At 38.8% G+C, this 15576-nt stretch overlaps 1 protein-coding gene across 4 annotated transcripts in view; it reads right to left on the reverse strand.

Annotated features, from left to right (window-relative positions):
* CASP3 (caspase 3) overlaps nucleotides 1–15576 on the reverse strand; it is a 39886-nt gene that overhangs the window by 18471 nt on the left and 5839 nt on the right. For 2 of the 4 annotated variants that reach the window (XM_077815528.1, XM_077815529.1), the window contains exons 2-7: nucleotides 14056–14148; nucleotides 12269–12393; nucleotides 11586–11714; nucleotides 8059–8234; nucleotides 7420–7537; nucleotides 4779–6389 (exon numbers count right to left, since the gene is read on the reverse strand). In XM_077815528.1, coding sequence (XP_077671654.1) covers nucleotides 6163–6389; nucleotides 7420–7537; nucleotides 8059–8234; nucleotides 11586–11714; nucleotides 12269–12393; nucleotides 14056–14129 — 849 coding nt within the window. In that variant the 5' untranslated portion in view covers nucleotides 14130–14148 and the 3' untranslated portion in view covers nucleotides 4779–6162. Of the gene's footprint in view, nucleotides 1–4778; nucleotides 6390–7419; nucleotides 7538–8058; nucleotides 8235–11585; nucleotides 11715–12268; nucleotides 12394–14055; nucleotides 14149–15576 lie in introns of those variants that run through there. The other 2 variants (XM_077815531.1, XM_077815530.1) reach the window with 1 other exon arrangement.

The following is a 15576-nucleotide window of genomic DNA, read 5'->3' on the forward strand; positions in this document are numbered from 1 at the left end:
CACACTGTCAATTGCAAGCGCAGTGGCGTGGCCACATTAGCAGCTCTTGCAACACCACAGAGAGCAGTCCATTGTGGTAGCTATCCCAGTGTGCAAGTGACTGCAGCGTGCTTTTCAAATGGGGGCTGGGGTGGAGTGGAGTGTGACAGGGAGTGTGTTGTGTGTATGTGGGTGGAGAGACAGTGTGTTTTGGAGGGCAGAGAGTGTGTCAGCATGCTGTCTTGTAAATTCAGACAGCAGCAGGGGTAAACCCTGACATCAGCCCCCCCCCACACACACACGCGCGCACACACACACAAATGCTTGCCTCCACAACAGCAGCATTGCACAGTGACGGTTTGCTTTGTGTCCCAGAGCAGATACGCAGCCAGCTGTCAGAAGGAGCTTTGAAAGGGGATATCCGCATGCCTGCAGCTGAGTTCAAAACAATGACCAGAGTGGCCACTTGACTTCAGGGGATTATGGGATGTTTTCGGAGGCCAATCACAGTGCAGTAATGCAACACGTTGTCCACACTGACACCTGGGTGTTTCAGCCAGAGAGCAGCAAGCTTTATGCTTCTCATGGAGGTGGATCACCAGGAGCGCTCCAGCTTCAGAGTCCAGGCGCTCTAAGTCCGTTGCCAGTGTGGACACCTCAGGAGTTAGGGTGCCCGGGGATGATTTAATGCACTCTAACTTTCAAGTGCAGCCAAGCCCATTACCACACGCACCTTGTCTCATCAGTAACAAGAAGTTATTTGACTAAGAAGTAATTTAGTTATTTAACTGCTTGAGCAAACTGGGAACCTGATCCCAGGATCTAAACTTCCTGTCCCTTTCCACCAGGGAAACCATGATGGGAATCTCACAGAGGGCCCAATACAAGACGTGAAACAGCTCCTGACACAGGCACAGAATAGGAGCTAAGAGCCCATTGCAGGATCAGAGCCAGAGTTTCTGTCCCCAAGAGAGGAAGGTATACTCAGAGAAAGAACTTACACACCAGAACCATTATCCTGCTAGTTACGTGAAGTCTAAGGAGCATTCCAAGTTACTTTGGATTAGATTCACAAAGGGACTTAGGCACCTAAGAAGGCAGATAGGTACCTAATTCCAACATTTAGACACCACCGGCATTCATAAAACCCTGCTCAGCTGCCACCTAACCCTCAATAGGGTCCTGAGTTTCTACCAGTGGACATGTGCAAAACTGCCTTAGTGCAGATACTGCCAAGCAGCCTAACGCATGCCTTAGTTTCTACAGGATTCTCAAAACCCACTAGTCTCATGGGTTAGACCCAATCTGGTTTACGTGATCTGGGCCTGGGACAGCTGGTGCTGAGAATTTTTGGTGCTGGCTGCCCATCCTATTATAGCCAATAGCTCAGGGGTTAGGGCACCTGCCTACTATGTAGGATACCCAAGTTTGAGTCCTCACATACCTGATTTGGAACAGGGACTTGAACCAGCTCTCCCACTGCTCAGGTGGCCGCCCACTCAGCTTGTTGGCTTCTGTGACTCCCTTTCTTAGGCACCTAACTTGGGGGCTGTGAATTCCACAGAGTGATGGCATTGCAACCCCTAAATCCCCTTTGTGAAACTAGCCCTTCCTACCTAAAACTTTCATTGACACAAACTTTACCAAATATTCCATGCTAAATTCTGAGGAGTAAGACAGATCAGGGCACTGATCTCCATTTCTCTGGAGGGCTCCATGTGCTTCATCCTTATTAGTATTAAAGTGAGTTACTCACATACACTAAAAAAAAAAACCAAAACAGAGCTACCCACTCAGACTCAATTAAAACAGTAAGCCCTATCTCAACAGAAATCAGTAAATCTTCCAAAATACATCTAAGAACAGACTGTTCCAAGGTAAAAGCATTGTTCTGTGATTTTTATGTCTGTGTGGCACATGATCTTTATTTTTGCACTATCCAATTGCATTCAAGAGTTCTTGAGATAATTCCATCCCATTAGTGAAGGCCTTACTCCTTTACCTAGATAGATGAATTATTAATGCCATGCGAAAGGAAAGTATGCCAACCATCATTTTATTACAAAATAATTATTAGCTAGTTTACACTCAATTAACAAATGAAAAACTAGGACATGTATCTTGCCCAGGGGCCAGTAGGTAAATGTGGAAGAATTTTGGAAGCATTATTGTGAGCCAGAAGCCATCAGATCCCTCCTTAGGATCATAGACTATCAGGGTTGGAAGGGACCTCAGGAGGACATCTAGTCCAAACCCCTGCTCAAAGCAGGGCCGATCCCCAACTAAATCATCCCAGCCAGGGCTTTGCCAAGCCTGACCTTAAAAACCTCTAAGGAAGGAGATTCCACCACTTCCCTAGATAACCCATTCCAGTGCTTTACCATCCTCCTAGTGAAAAAGTTTTTCCTAATATCCAACCTAAACCTCCCCCATTGCAACTTGAGACCATTACTCCTTGTTCTGTCATCTGCTACCACTGAGAACAGTCTAGATCCATCCTCTTTGGAACCCCCTTTCAAGTAGTTGAAAGCAGCTATCAAATCCCCCCTCATTCTTCTCTTCTGCAGACTAAACAATCCCAGTTCCCTCAGCCTCTCCTCATAAGTCATGTGCTCCACCCCCCCTAATCATGTCTGTTGCCCTCCGCTGGACTCTTTCCAATTTTTCCACATCCTTCTTGTAGTGTGGGACCCAAAACTGGACACAGTACTCCAGATGAGGCCTCACCAATGTCAAATAGAGGGGAATGATCACGTTCCTCGATCTGCTGGCAATGCCCCTACTTATACATCCCAAAATGCCATTAGCTTTCTTGGCCACAAGGGCACACTGTCGACTTATATCCAGCTTCTTGTCCACTGTAACCCCTAGGTCCTTTTCTGCAGAACTGCTGCCTACCCATTCGGTCCCTAGTCTGTAGCAGTGCATGGGATTCTTCCATTCTAAGTGCAGGACTCTGCACTTGTCCTTGTTGAACCTCATCAGATTTCTTTTGGCCCAATCTTCTAATTTGTCTAGGTCCCTCTGTATCCTATCCCTACCCTCCAGCGTATCTACCATGCCTCCCAGTTTAGTGTCATCTGCAAACTTGCTGAGGGTGCAGTCCACGCCATCCTCCAGATCATTAATGAAGATATTGAACAAAACTGGCCCCAGGACTGACCCTTGGGTCACTCCGCTTGATACTGGCTGCCAACTAGATATGAAGCCATTGATCACTATCTGTTGAGCTCGATGATCTAGCCAGCTTTCTATCCACCTTATAGTCCATTCATCCAGCCCATACTACTTTAAATTATTGGCAAGAATACTGTGGGAGACCGTATCAAAAGCTTTGCTACAGTCAAGGAATAACACCTCCAACTGCTTTCCCCTCATCCACAGAGCCAGTTATCTCGTCATAGAAGGCAATTAGGTTATTCAGGCATGACTTGCCCTTGGTGAATCCATGCTGACTGTTCCTGATCACTTTTCTCTCCTTTAAGTGCTTCAGAATTGATTCCTTGAGGATCTGCTCCATGATTTTTCCAGGGACTGAGGTGAGGCTGACTGGCCTGTAGTTCCCCGGATCCTCCTCCTTCCCTTTTTTAAAGATGTGCACTACATTAGCCTTTTTCCAGGACTTCCCCTGATTGCCATGAGTTTTCAAAGATAACGGCCAATGGCTCTGCAATCACATCCGCCAATTCCTTTAGCACCCTCGGATGCAGTGCATCCTTCCTGGATAATATGTACTGTGAGCCCTTGCTCTAATTCTGAAATTTTATCAAAACATACAACCAAGTTGGTCTGGTTTATTCTTTTCAGACTCACCATTATGATTCTATTTTGTCCTCAGGGTTAATCTACACTGCAGCTGCAGTGGGGGGAGTGTTATTTGCAGCTCATGTAGACTTACCTGCACTAGCTGTACTAATGAGGATACGGCAATGCTGGCTGAATAAGCCAGTCTGATTTCCCTGGATACGTACTCGCTTGTGAAACCAGTGCTGAAGCCTATGCTGCTATGCATAGGTATTTTTAATGAGCTAGCTAGATTAAAGTTAGCATGGGTATGAGTAAATGAGCTGTCAATCATACCCCCACTTGCAGCATAGATATACCCTAAGTGTGACATGGGAATTTTGCCACTGACTTCAGTGAGAGGGAGGGAGAGGGGAGTTATAATGATTTTTCTTTTAATATTTGTTCAACTACCTTACTAAAGATAGCCACTCCCTTACAACAAAATTAAACTAGAAGCACTACTATGAATTAACAAAGAAAAAGTACCTTGTTGAATGAGAAAAGAAGTATTTGCTGCTTTCAATCCATGCACATAAATCCTACTGGCAACAAATGAGAATTTTGCACTTGGCTGAGGTCAATATCTAACTCAAAGATTAGAAAATTATTTTAAAGGCGTAGAACACATACAAACATAGGGCCAAATTCTGCCCTTAAATATATCTGCACAACACCAATTCAATTAAAGGAAGTTACATGCACATCTGAGGATATAATTTCAGAAAAATAACTGACTGAAAATCAGTTGCACTAATAACTCAGTTGTTCCAATAATCAAATATATTTCCCAGGAGGATTATAACTTTGCATGGATAATGCCAGATGCCCTGAAAATTGGGTTTCAAAGCATAGTGTTTAAAGTTACCTCTCAATTTCTGGTGTGAAGACAGGGAGGAGGAAGATGCTCCACAACACAAGTGGGGGAAAAAGCAATTAAACAAATTAAAAGTTAGAACTTGATGATTTCTGCATATTTAAAATGAATGGTAGAATAAAGACAAAAAAGCACTGTATTTAACTTAGGCAATATTTAATTTAATAAGTAAAAAAGATCCAAAGATTCCTTATTGAAATGACAAGGTCTAGTTGCTACCATCAGTTATGCTACTTATTTTTTAAAAAGTTTTAAAAGTCTTATCTGCAAGTGTTCGATGCAGCCATTACAATTCTGAGTTTTCTTTTTCATTAATCAAAAGGTGTAGATTGTCACAGTCTGAATCAATGAAGATAAAAATTTATTATTTTATGATTAACTATATAACAAAACACCTGCTTCACTTGTTATTTTTAAATTGCCTGTACTCCGATATTAGTGTAGTTTCTGGTCATAAAATGCAAAATCAAAAGAAGTAATTTACTGTGTCATATTTTAGTCAATATGACCTTTAAAGTTAATTATCTAATTTGATACTAGACAAAAACCACTGTCTTTTCTCCAACATTACAAATCTACTTTATGAGACAGATGAAATGTGGTGTATATATATGCAAGGCAAAACAAAAAATCCTAGCAAATATGGCAAAAAAGGAAAAATTACCATTCAGAAATGAAGTTCCATTTGCTGCTTACAGGATCAAGACCAAAGTGGCTGTGAGAGATGTCGAGAACCCTCATATCCCAGAGAGTTGAGGGTGGAACGCAAAGAGCATTTTGCAAGACAGGTCCCTTAGTTCCTCAGCTCCCAAAATCAATTGTACGAATTGTATTTTTAAGTGGGTGGTAAGCACTGACAAGCTAAGTCTCTTATAACTTTTCATATTTGATGGAAAGTTATAGAAGCCAGAGCGTAGGACAAAAAATTGTTTTAAACTCTGAATAAGCTACACCATTGTATAATGTAATAACCTGCTTCTACAGTTTACACATTTCTCTGCAGTACTTTTAAAATCCACTCATTTGTAGTGACACTAATACAATATTACCAAAAATAATAAAATGGCACCGGTATATGCCATATTCTGAATCTGTTCCCTAATTATGTCAAAAATGGAAAGAGAAACTGTTTAGAATACACTAATTTTTTCTCTCTCTTCCTCCAGCCAGAATGAAACGTAATGTCATACTAGAACCAATAAGCGATTCAACCTGCCTCTTCCTTCCATTTTTCCAAAAAGTAGCTAATATAGATTAGTAGTAACGCTCTGAAATTACTTTCAAGTTTGTCTATATTTAGTTACCCGAACCCGAGTTTCTGAGAGAGCAACACCAACAAGTTTAGCTCTGAGTAGAGTCTTAAAGTCTCATCTATATTCCCTACATAGAGTAGTGAACACTAATTCAGATTTGTAAGTGGTATTCAATGCTAGTTTTGTTTTCTCACAGTTTGTGCATACATTACAAATACAAATGTGTGAAATTATTTAGTGAGAAAAATATAAGTTACAAGGTGAAGTTCTTTAGTGAGTGAAGTACAGTTCTTTGGTGAGCATGGACACAATACATGGAATCTGCTTCTTTCCATGAAAACCTGGTTGATTTGAATACGAACGAAATTCTGCCACCTTGCGATTTACACGTGTTAGTATCTGCATAAGCTCAAGTTTCTTTGCATGTTGTTTCAGCATCAAACATAGCGACTGAATAAACCAGGAGCCTTCTGATGAGTTTCTCCACGAGTAATAGCCTACAGAAGAATAAATTGTTAAGTGAAATACACTTAATTGGTCCAGTGTAGTGTCCTGTGACCGAGTAACGATCAGGAAAAAATAGTTAGTTTACAAGAGTAATTTTCTTGGGAACAATCAATCAAGAGTAATCAAGAGTTAAAATAATTAAATAAAGGTTTTAAAATAAATGACTCTAGCTTGTTACTTAAATAATCAAAACATACTTTCAATAGACATGACCACTCCATCTCCAAAACACAACACAAAGAGTTAGTTCAGATTGCCTAATCCTGACCTCCTTTACTAATTTAGACAAACCCTAGGCAAAGGAAGAGTCAAAACTGGGCCATCCATCTTTCACCACACAGTGTTCTAAGTGCAGCAGCAGTTTCTATTTAATTACACCATTAAAAGACACATATACAACAATATAGTCAGATTCAGGACCCAGTTGCTCAGACCTCAGCATCACTGTCCTTGCCCTTCTCCAATCTCCTATATGCAGGAATAAAGCTACTAATCTATTCCCTGCCATTGAAATTGTGGATGGAATCAGAGGAGTTCTAATACAATGTCTCATATGGACAATATGAAGAATTAGATTACCTCCTCACATTATGTTTGTATTAATCACTATTTCTGGGTGGTGCAGGAACTACAAGTGAGGGTGGAATCTATACATCAGAAGAAAATTTGATTGTCAGGTACTCCCAAAGTCATCCCAAATAGTAATATACTTTTTGTTTCTTGCCATAATTTATTTGCATAGATCTGATTAACTGGGCACCCAGTACTACCGCAAATGAATGTTTGAGTCTGGAGGGTTTGACAGTGAAAAAATACCCTAACATTCAATTTATTGTAGGCATTTCAAGCTCTACCTCACTTTGTGCATAAGCACAAGAAAAAAGAAAGGCAATGGGAATCGTTTTATGAAAGAATAAAAAAAAAAAAGTATTCAACCACCTTCAAATCAAGTGTAACATTAATACAAACAAACATCTATGTATTTTAGCACTGAAGAATTTTGACATGAGCCTCTCTTACCTGGAACAGTAGAATATGCATATAGGAAGTCTGCTTCTACAGGCATTTTCTGACAGGTATTTTCCTCTGAGCTACTGTCTGTCTCAACGCCAGAATCTAATTCTGTCCCTCTACAAGCCTGGAGAGAAGGTAGGGGAAACAAATTGAAGAAACAGTAAAAGTCAGCAGTAAACATCCCCAAGGTGTCCACTGTTAATTCAAACTTTGACATCTCACTGATGTGAAAAACAATTAAATGAACTATAAAAAGAATGAGATTCCTATACTTAACATGTTTTAGTACTGTTTGAATGCCAAGTACGGCAATCGGAGTTTATGTCATTGATTGCATCAGTTTGACTAAATTATGGGTTTATTCATTCAAAGTTTTGGTTTTTCATATAAGAATATATTGAAATTCTGACTGATGTTTCAAAGATTTCTGGATAGCCCCGATGGAACTCATAACTTGACCTATTACAACTTCCGCCTACTTACATAAAGCCAGACAGTGCCACCTTTACTCAAGGAGAATAGTATCTTACTCTGCAAGTAGTCCTTTTGAAATCAATATAAGCAGTAAAAAAGTCTGAGCTTTGCCTCATCATCTAATGGAAAACTTGCATTATTCAAGTACGTAGCAGCTCAGCTGTGCTTTACCTGAAAGAAGAAAAGTTTTGGCTTTCCCACAAGACTCTTACATCTGTCTCCTCTGAACAGGCCTGTTAATATTTTCAATTCAAGAGGACCATCTGTACCATAGATTAATCCATCTTCACCATGACTTAACAACACACAAACAAAACTGCTTCGATTGCTGTGATCATCTTTAGCAACTAGAAAAAGATGAGAGAAATAATTGGTGTTTGAAACTTCCCATGCAATAGAAAAGTATGTTTATTATGATGTTAACAAGGACCTTATTTGGCAATATTGGGTTCAGCAATCACTTACACATACATGTACAGGCCAGCCATTGTACCTCACCTGTGACAATGAGAAACCACCCATGGCAAACATTAGGAGTAGACTACGTAGTTGGCTGCCTTGGGCATCTAATTTTTAGGAGTGGCTCTTGCATGGCTGCTCCCTACACTCCCAGGAGCCAAGACAGGTTCTGAGGATCTGCCCCTTTTAAGTCTCATGCATTGTTCGGAGCAGCAGTCATATCTGTGGCAAGAAGCAGCTAAACAAACAACAACGCATCCCAACCCAGTCGCCTCCACCTGCACCAGCTGGGAGAACTTCAGGAGAGTGGGTGTTTGCCCCTTTAATGGTATCCTTCACGTCCTCTACACTGCTGCATACTTGTGGAACGGAGTGCCAAAGTCTTTAATGCTAACTCTACAATAACCTGGATAAAAGGCTAGGTGAATCTCTATGTCCATTTAGTCCTCCATTGAGAGGAGTCAACAAGGTTGAAAATTGGTGACAGCTATGGTGATGATGGTTTTTGTGATATAAACAATATATTCAATTAGATCTAGACAAAAAACAAACTTTCTACATGGTAATGTTGGATCACTACCAACGTAGGCTATATTTGAACCAGGAACCATGTAATAAGAGGGCATCTATCATATTACCAATCTCCCGCAATGGTTAATGATCTACTACTTAACTTTTATTATAGATCCCTATCTTCTCATCCAATTTTATCTTAGTGATATTTGATATTATTGAAATTTATATTCTTAAACAAGAAGTCAGCATTTTCCAACACTATATCTTAGTTTCAACAACTCCTATTTCATCTGTGTTTGTGGCTTTATATTTTCCCATCTTTTACTAATATGAGAGTTTTAAGGCTCAGTTCTTGGCCCTTTTTACCATTGAGAACACATCAATTCTAGCTCATACTTAAGACCTAACTTCTATCTAAGCTTTTACTTATAGAACCCTACCTATATTTCTGTGTTAATTACATCCAACTCCACATCTCCTTTAGTTAATTATTTGATCACTGGGTCCCATCTATTGCACTTAATTCCTTTTATATTTTTTCTAATCATTCTAATCTGTAACATCAAGAGATCCAGAATGTTCCCTCCAGAATATTCTTTTCCTTCAGAAAGAGGAACCATGTTACAGGCTTTCTACCTCTGAATCCAATTCAAACCATCATTCCTGGTTTCCAAAATTATTCATAAACTGCTCTACCCTTCCTCTAACCTTGCATTTGCCTATTCCGCATCTCACTCTGCTTCTATGAAGTTATTCATAGAATCATAGAAGTATAGGACTGAAAGGAACCTTGATAAGTCACCTACTCCAGTTCCCCGCACTCAAGGCAGGACTACATAATAACCAGACCATTCTTGACATGTGTTTGTCTAACTTGTCCTTAAAAGCCTCCAACGACAGAGATTCCACAACCTCCCTAGGCAAACTGTTCCAGTGCTTAACTACCCTGACAATTAGGAAGTTTTTCCTAAAGTCCAACCTAAACCTCCTTTGCTGCAATTTAAGCCCATTGCGTCTTGCCCTATCTTTAGAGGTTAACAAGAACAATTTTTCACCCTCCTCCTTATAACACCCTTTTATGTACTTGAACTTAGGTTCTCCCCCAGTCTTCTCTTCTCCAGACTAAACAAACCAGTTTTTTCAATCTTTCCTCATAGGTCATGTTTTCTAGACCTTTAATAATTTTTGTTGCTCTCCTCTGGACTTTCTCCAATTTGTCCACATCTTTCCTGAAATGCGGCACCCAGAACTGGACACAATACTCCAGTTGAGGTCTTGGAGTAGAGTAGCATGAGTAGAGTAGAAGAATTACTTCTTGTGTCTTGCTTACAACACTCCTGCTAATACATCCCAAAATGATGTCTGTTTTTTTGCAACAGTGTTACACTTTTGACTCGTATTTAGCTTGTGATCCACTATGACCCCCAGATCCCTTTCCGTGGTACTCCTTCCTAGGCAGTCATTTCCCATCTTGTATGTGTGCAACTGATTGTTCCTTCCTGAGTAGAGAACTTTGTATTTGTCCTTACAACGTCATCCTATTTACTTCAGACCATTTCTCCAATTTGTCCGTACCATTTTGAATTTTAATCTTCTCCTCCGAAGCACTTGCAACCCCTCCCAGCTTAGTATCATCTGCAAACTTTATAAGTGTACTCTTTATGCCATTATCTAAATCATTGATGAAGATGTTGAACAGAACCAGACCCAGGACCGACCCCTGTGGGACCCCACTTGGTATACCTTCCCAGCTTCACTCTATTGTTCTCCTCCCCAGGATTTTCTGATTAGGTGGGGGAGCTGGTATCTCACTTTTACTGCCCCATTATGTAGATTTTTCTCTCTCTAGCATGGTTTGGGGGGCCATGTACTGTAATCAAAATATGACAAAATGAGAGACACTGTATTCTCAGGTCTGGACTTAGTTTTTCCTGCTACAGTTCTCCCAGAGACCGAGCAAATACGTTTGCAATACTCATGTGTTAGGGACAAGGGCAGACCTTGCTAAGATGCCACAATCACCTCTGATAGGTGATATGCACAGAAGTAAATGCAGATGAGGGTAGCAGCCTTGTCGCAGCAATAAAAGAATATATAAAAAATTTCAAACATGTGCCTTTCTTTCACTGTGACTGCAACAGGAAGGAGGTATTAGGAAACTTGAATAGAAAAAGTTTAGTTAAAAACAGTGGCATTTAAGTTGCGTGGCTAGTTTAGAAATAGACAGTAAAGCAGACCCCTATATAAAGACACTTTATATTCTAAAACAGATTTTTTTTTTAAATCCTTCATTCTCTTTCCAAACTAGGAATTGTGACAGAAAAGTAACATGTAAATGATCTCAGTTAGGTTCTGAACACCTACCTGCAGGTTAAAGAGTTCAGATTCTGAGGACAGCAGCAAAAATTGCACATAGGGCTCAGTCCTGCAAGGTGTTGAACATGAAGCTAATCCCACAAAGCACTGAAGCATGTGAGTAGCTGTACATAGTCAATGAACTACTCACATGCTTAAAGTGAATCATGTGCTTTGCTCGATCATCCCAGAGAGCTCAGCAACTTGCAGGATCAAGCTCAAAGAACCTGTTTTTTTTCTTTTAGCATCCACAATTTTCCACTTATAAGAAGTACTGACCACTTATTCTTTTATCTAAAATTTTAAAGTATATAATTTTAGACTATAGATACATTTTAATAATACAGACCCAGACCATTACTACTTACCATTTTGCAAGATGTCAAACATTTGCTTCCCTGTACGATCATTGTGAAGGTTGACTTTATATCCCAAAGTCATAAAAGTATCTCTGATGCGTGCAGCATCTGCATCAGTACCAGATCGGAATGACATTCCTTTGGATTTGAAAAGAAGATTCACTTTAATTTCATCTAAAAGACACAGTATAGCTGATTTGGGGTGTCGGAGCCAAATTCTGCTCAGTTACACCAGGATAAGTCTAGACTAACTCCACTGAAGCAAATACTCCAGATTTACACCAGTGTAAGTTGAGCAGAATTTGACTGTATGCATTTATCACAAATAAAGCAAAAAGATTTTTCATTCCAAAATGAAACTTTTTGCAACAAACAAACAAACAAACAAAAAAACCCCAACAACAGTCTATGGGCCTAAGCAATCACATTAATACCTCTAAAACGTCAAAGGTAAGATACTGGCTGTTAAAATCAGCTTGATAAGTATAATTTCCTACACTTGTAGTCCCCCTCCTACAAACAGATATTTGGAAGTATCTACCATGAGAAATTACACACATTTAAACCATTACATTTTTACATTAAAAAATCAGTCATCTGGTTGCTTATTTAAGTTTGAAGAACACTACATTTTACCAATTTCTCTGAATTAAGAAGAGCTTTAAAAACAAAATAGAAATATGAACAGTTACCAGTTGCTGGCAGGAAGTTCTTATTATTTATTATTATACATATCCCAATTTCTGGATAATCCATTTTGTAACTCTCATCTGGCTGTATTCCAGAGTCCATGGATTTGCTAACAGGCAGGCTCTTTCTGTATGGAAACCAGATAATATAACAGATGAGTTTACAAAAACCAACAACCATTCTTAACAAGAGGAAACTTCCAAAACTGATTTATAAGCTTAGTCTTTTTCTAATTTTTCTCCGTATTTTTTGGTAAGGTTCTTTTGCAACTAGTGAAAGTGATGATAATTTTCACTACTTGCTCATTAAATACTGTAAGTACCTCTATGAGATCAAATCAACCCCTTGATTTTTAAGTCACTGGGGCTCCACATGGGTGCTGGAGTCATATGCATGAAACAGCTAGCAGGATTGTCTTACATAGTCAGGCTCCAAACTGTGAAACTGACTGCATACAGTTCTGTCAAACATAGAGTTACACAAATGAAAAAAAATATCAATTTTTAATCTCTCATTTGCAGTAATCTAATATGCAACTTGTAACACTCTTAGGTAAAAATATTTAGACAGAAGTGTGTCTAAGTTGACAGTACCCCTGCAAAAGGGAATATATACACAACTCCTACTTACATCAATAGATAACAGTTGTGTGTGTATCTGAGGGCAGAATTGGTGCTAAAAGTTTAAACTTAAAATTCAATTCCATCAGAAAGCTACATTAACAGAAAGTTAAACAGATCTAGGAAATGACAATGTTTAAACTTCATGTGCAACCTTAATTCTGTTCCCATGTGTACATTAATTACAATACAGACCATTACTCTGATCCTGCTTAAATTTTACGCATACAAATACAGTACTCACAGTGATGTCACTAATCACATGCTTGAAGTTAGCACATATGTAAGCGATTGCAAGATTGGAGTCTATATGATCACATCACATTCTATTTTCCAAATAATATAGCAAACAGGTTTTTTAAGCCCAATAACAATAGGTACGTATGTGTAGCAGCTTGCGGTTCTGTGTAGCATATGTATACCAGATAAAGACCATGAAAGTAATTTATATTAATGTCCTGTGAACATACGAAATCCAGTGCCCAAAGCAAAGACTAATGCGGAACATTTATCGAGTATCTGCACTCCTTACAAGCTACACAAAAGTGTTCACAAAAAACTGACGTGAGTCCTGTGCAAAGTCATTCTCAATGGTGAAACTGTTATACACCTTCTGGATAAAGCTGTCAAAGCACCAAGCCCATACAGCTTCACACACAGAACTTTATGCTTGCTGAGAATCCCTTCCTTTACTCATTGTCTCCCTCCACTAAACGTTTCAATTAACGTAGCCTCACCTTCATTGTACATATTACAACCTTAGTGCCATTGCACTTTAACTGTCCTCTGTATATGCAGAATCTGATTTTCAAAAGCTTGTAAGGCTGCCAAATCCAAACCAATGTTAACTGGAACACTAAAAGGAACTATTGGTCAGTTCTTAGGGGTATACGGACTGGGCAGTCTATGTTTTTTCTTCTTTAATTCCTTGCATATTATAAATTATATTATATATTCAGTTTTGCAGTAGACTAAGTTATATTGGGTGTGAATCTGATTTTTTAAAAAAGAGAGTTGTTTACTAACATTGCAATATTGATGAACTAATCTTTGTGATATTTATTCAGTTTGTGTTATTTGCAGTTTCACCATACAATTTCATTCGAGGGCTATTTCTCAGGACATTAAATATAAAACTTATTAAAGAAAACTAGAACCACCACACTCACCCTTGGGGACCAAAGAGAGATTTTGCATCTGCCTCATCATGACCTGATTGCAGTCCATCTTTTATATCTGCCATTGCTGTTCTTATTTATTAACTTGAAAACATAAGAAAATAGAAATGTAAGACATAAATTCCTTTTATTCACAACTACAACCGTTTCCTGTTGCTATGCTATTCTGAGGAACTTCAGAGGGGCCTAACAAAATTAGGCAATTGGGTACCATGATAGATAAAATTCAGAATTTACAAATTCAAAAGAAGGAACTTGGGTGGAAGGAATCTGGATTCTATATAAACTGTACCCACTATTAACTGTGCCCACTCATTGTGGATGGTTTAATGAAAACACCAACTCAAAAAAGCAATTAAAATATTAGGCTGTAGAAACGGATAGAAAAATAATTCTGAAAATATTATAATGATGTTATATAAATTCATGGTACTACTGCACTTGAATACAGTGTTCAGTTCCGATGACCTCATCTCAAAAAAGACACAAGAGAAATAGAAGAGGTCCAAAGACAGGCAATAAAAATGATTTGAGACTCCATAGGAGGACAGATATTAGATTGTAAACTCTTTGAGGGAAGGACCATGTTTTCCTATGGGTTCATATGGGTTCAGCACTTAGCATAACTGGGCCTCATCCTAGTGAGCATATGGATGCTACTGTAACACAAATAATTTTTTCAAAGATTAAATAACAAAATAGTATAGAGAGCATATATTGGGTGTTCCTATTTATCTTCCATCATAACACAGGAAAAAGAACTTACAATGAAATTGAGAGGCAACAAGTTTAAAACCAATTAAATATATATAGATATATTTTTAAAACACACAATGCAATTGTTCTTGTGGAACAATTGCCACAAGTTATCAAGTCCAAGATTTAACAACATTCCAAAAAGGGTTAGACATTTATACAGAGAGCAAGAACATTTATCGTTACACATTAGAAACGACCAAAAAGTGAGAGCTATAAACCATCATGCTTCACAGACTAAGCCAGCTATGAAATGACAATAGTTTGAAAGAAACTTCCTCGATGGGCTAATTATTCCGTATTTGTCCATTGCAAGGATTGTTGCACCACCTTCTGAAGTATATGACAGAATGGATCTACATAAAATTTTAAATAACCAAAGAGATCAAGTTGCAACTGTTGCTGATCAGACAAGATGAAGAAAAATAGTATTCTCTGCTTTGGTTAAGTGTGGAGCTGGCAACGTAGGTTTGATCCTTTCACAGCCACCCTGTTGTTTACTGATTTTCCCCCTTGCTCTAGCCACTATGTTGTCTTAATATACTGTGAATATCCTCAGAACCATGCAAGTCCATCTTCTGTGGATGCAATTACTAATGCATCAAAAGTGTTAACCCCATTTCATGCACCTCTATTTTTCAAAGACAAGTTTGTTATTTTTCAGTGGCTTCATGTCCCATGTATACTCTGGGTACATTTTCTATATCACTTGGGGCTCCAATGTAATTAAGACAACTCCTTGACCACTAAACATTT

This window comes from Eretmochelys imbricata, chromosome 4, assembly GCF_965152235.1.
Source record: "Eretmochelys imbricata isolate rEreImb1 chromosome 4, rEreImb1.hap1, whole genome shotgun sequence".
In the NCBI taxonomy this organism is placed as follows: Eukaryota; Metazoa; Chordata; order Testudines; family Cheloniidae; genus Eretmochelys; species Eretmochelys imbricata.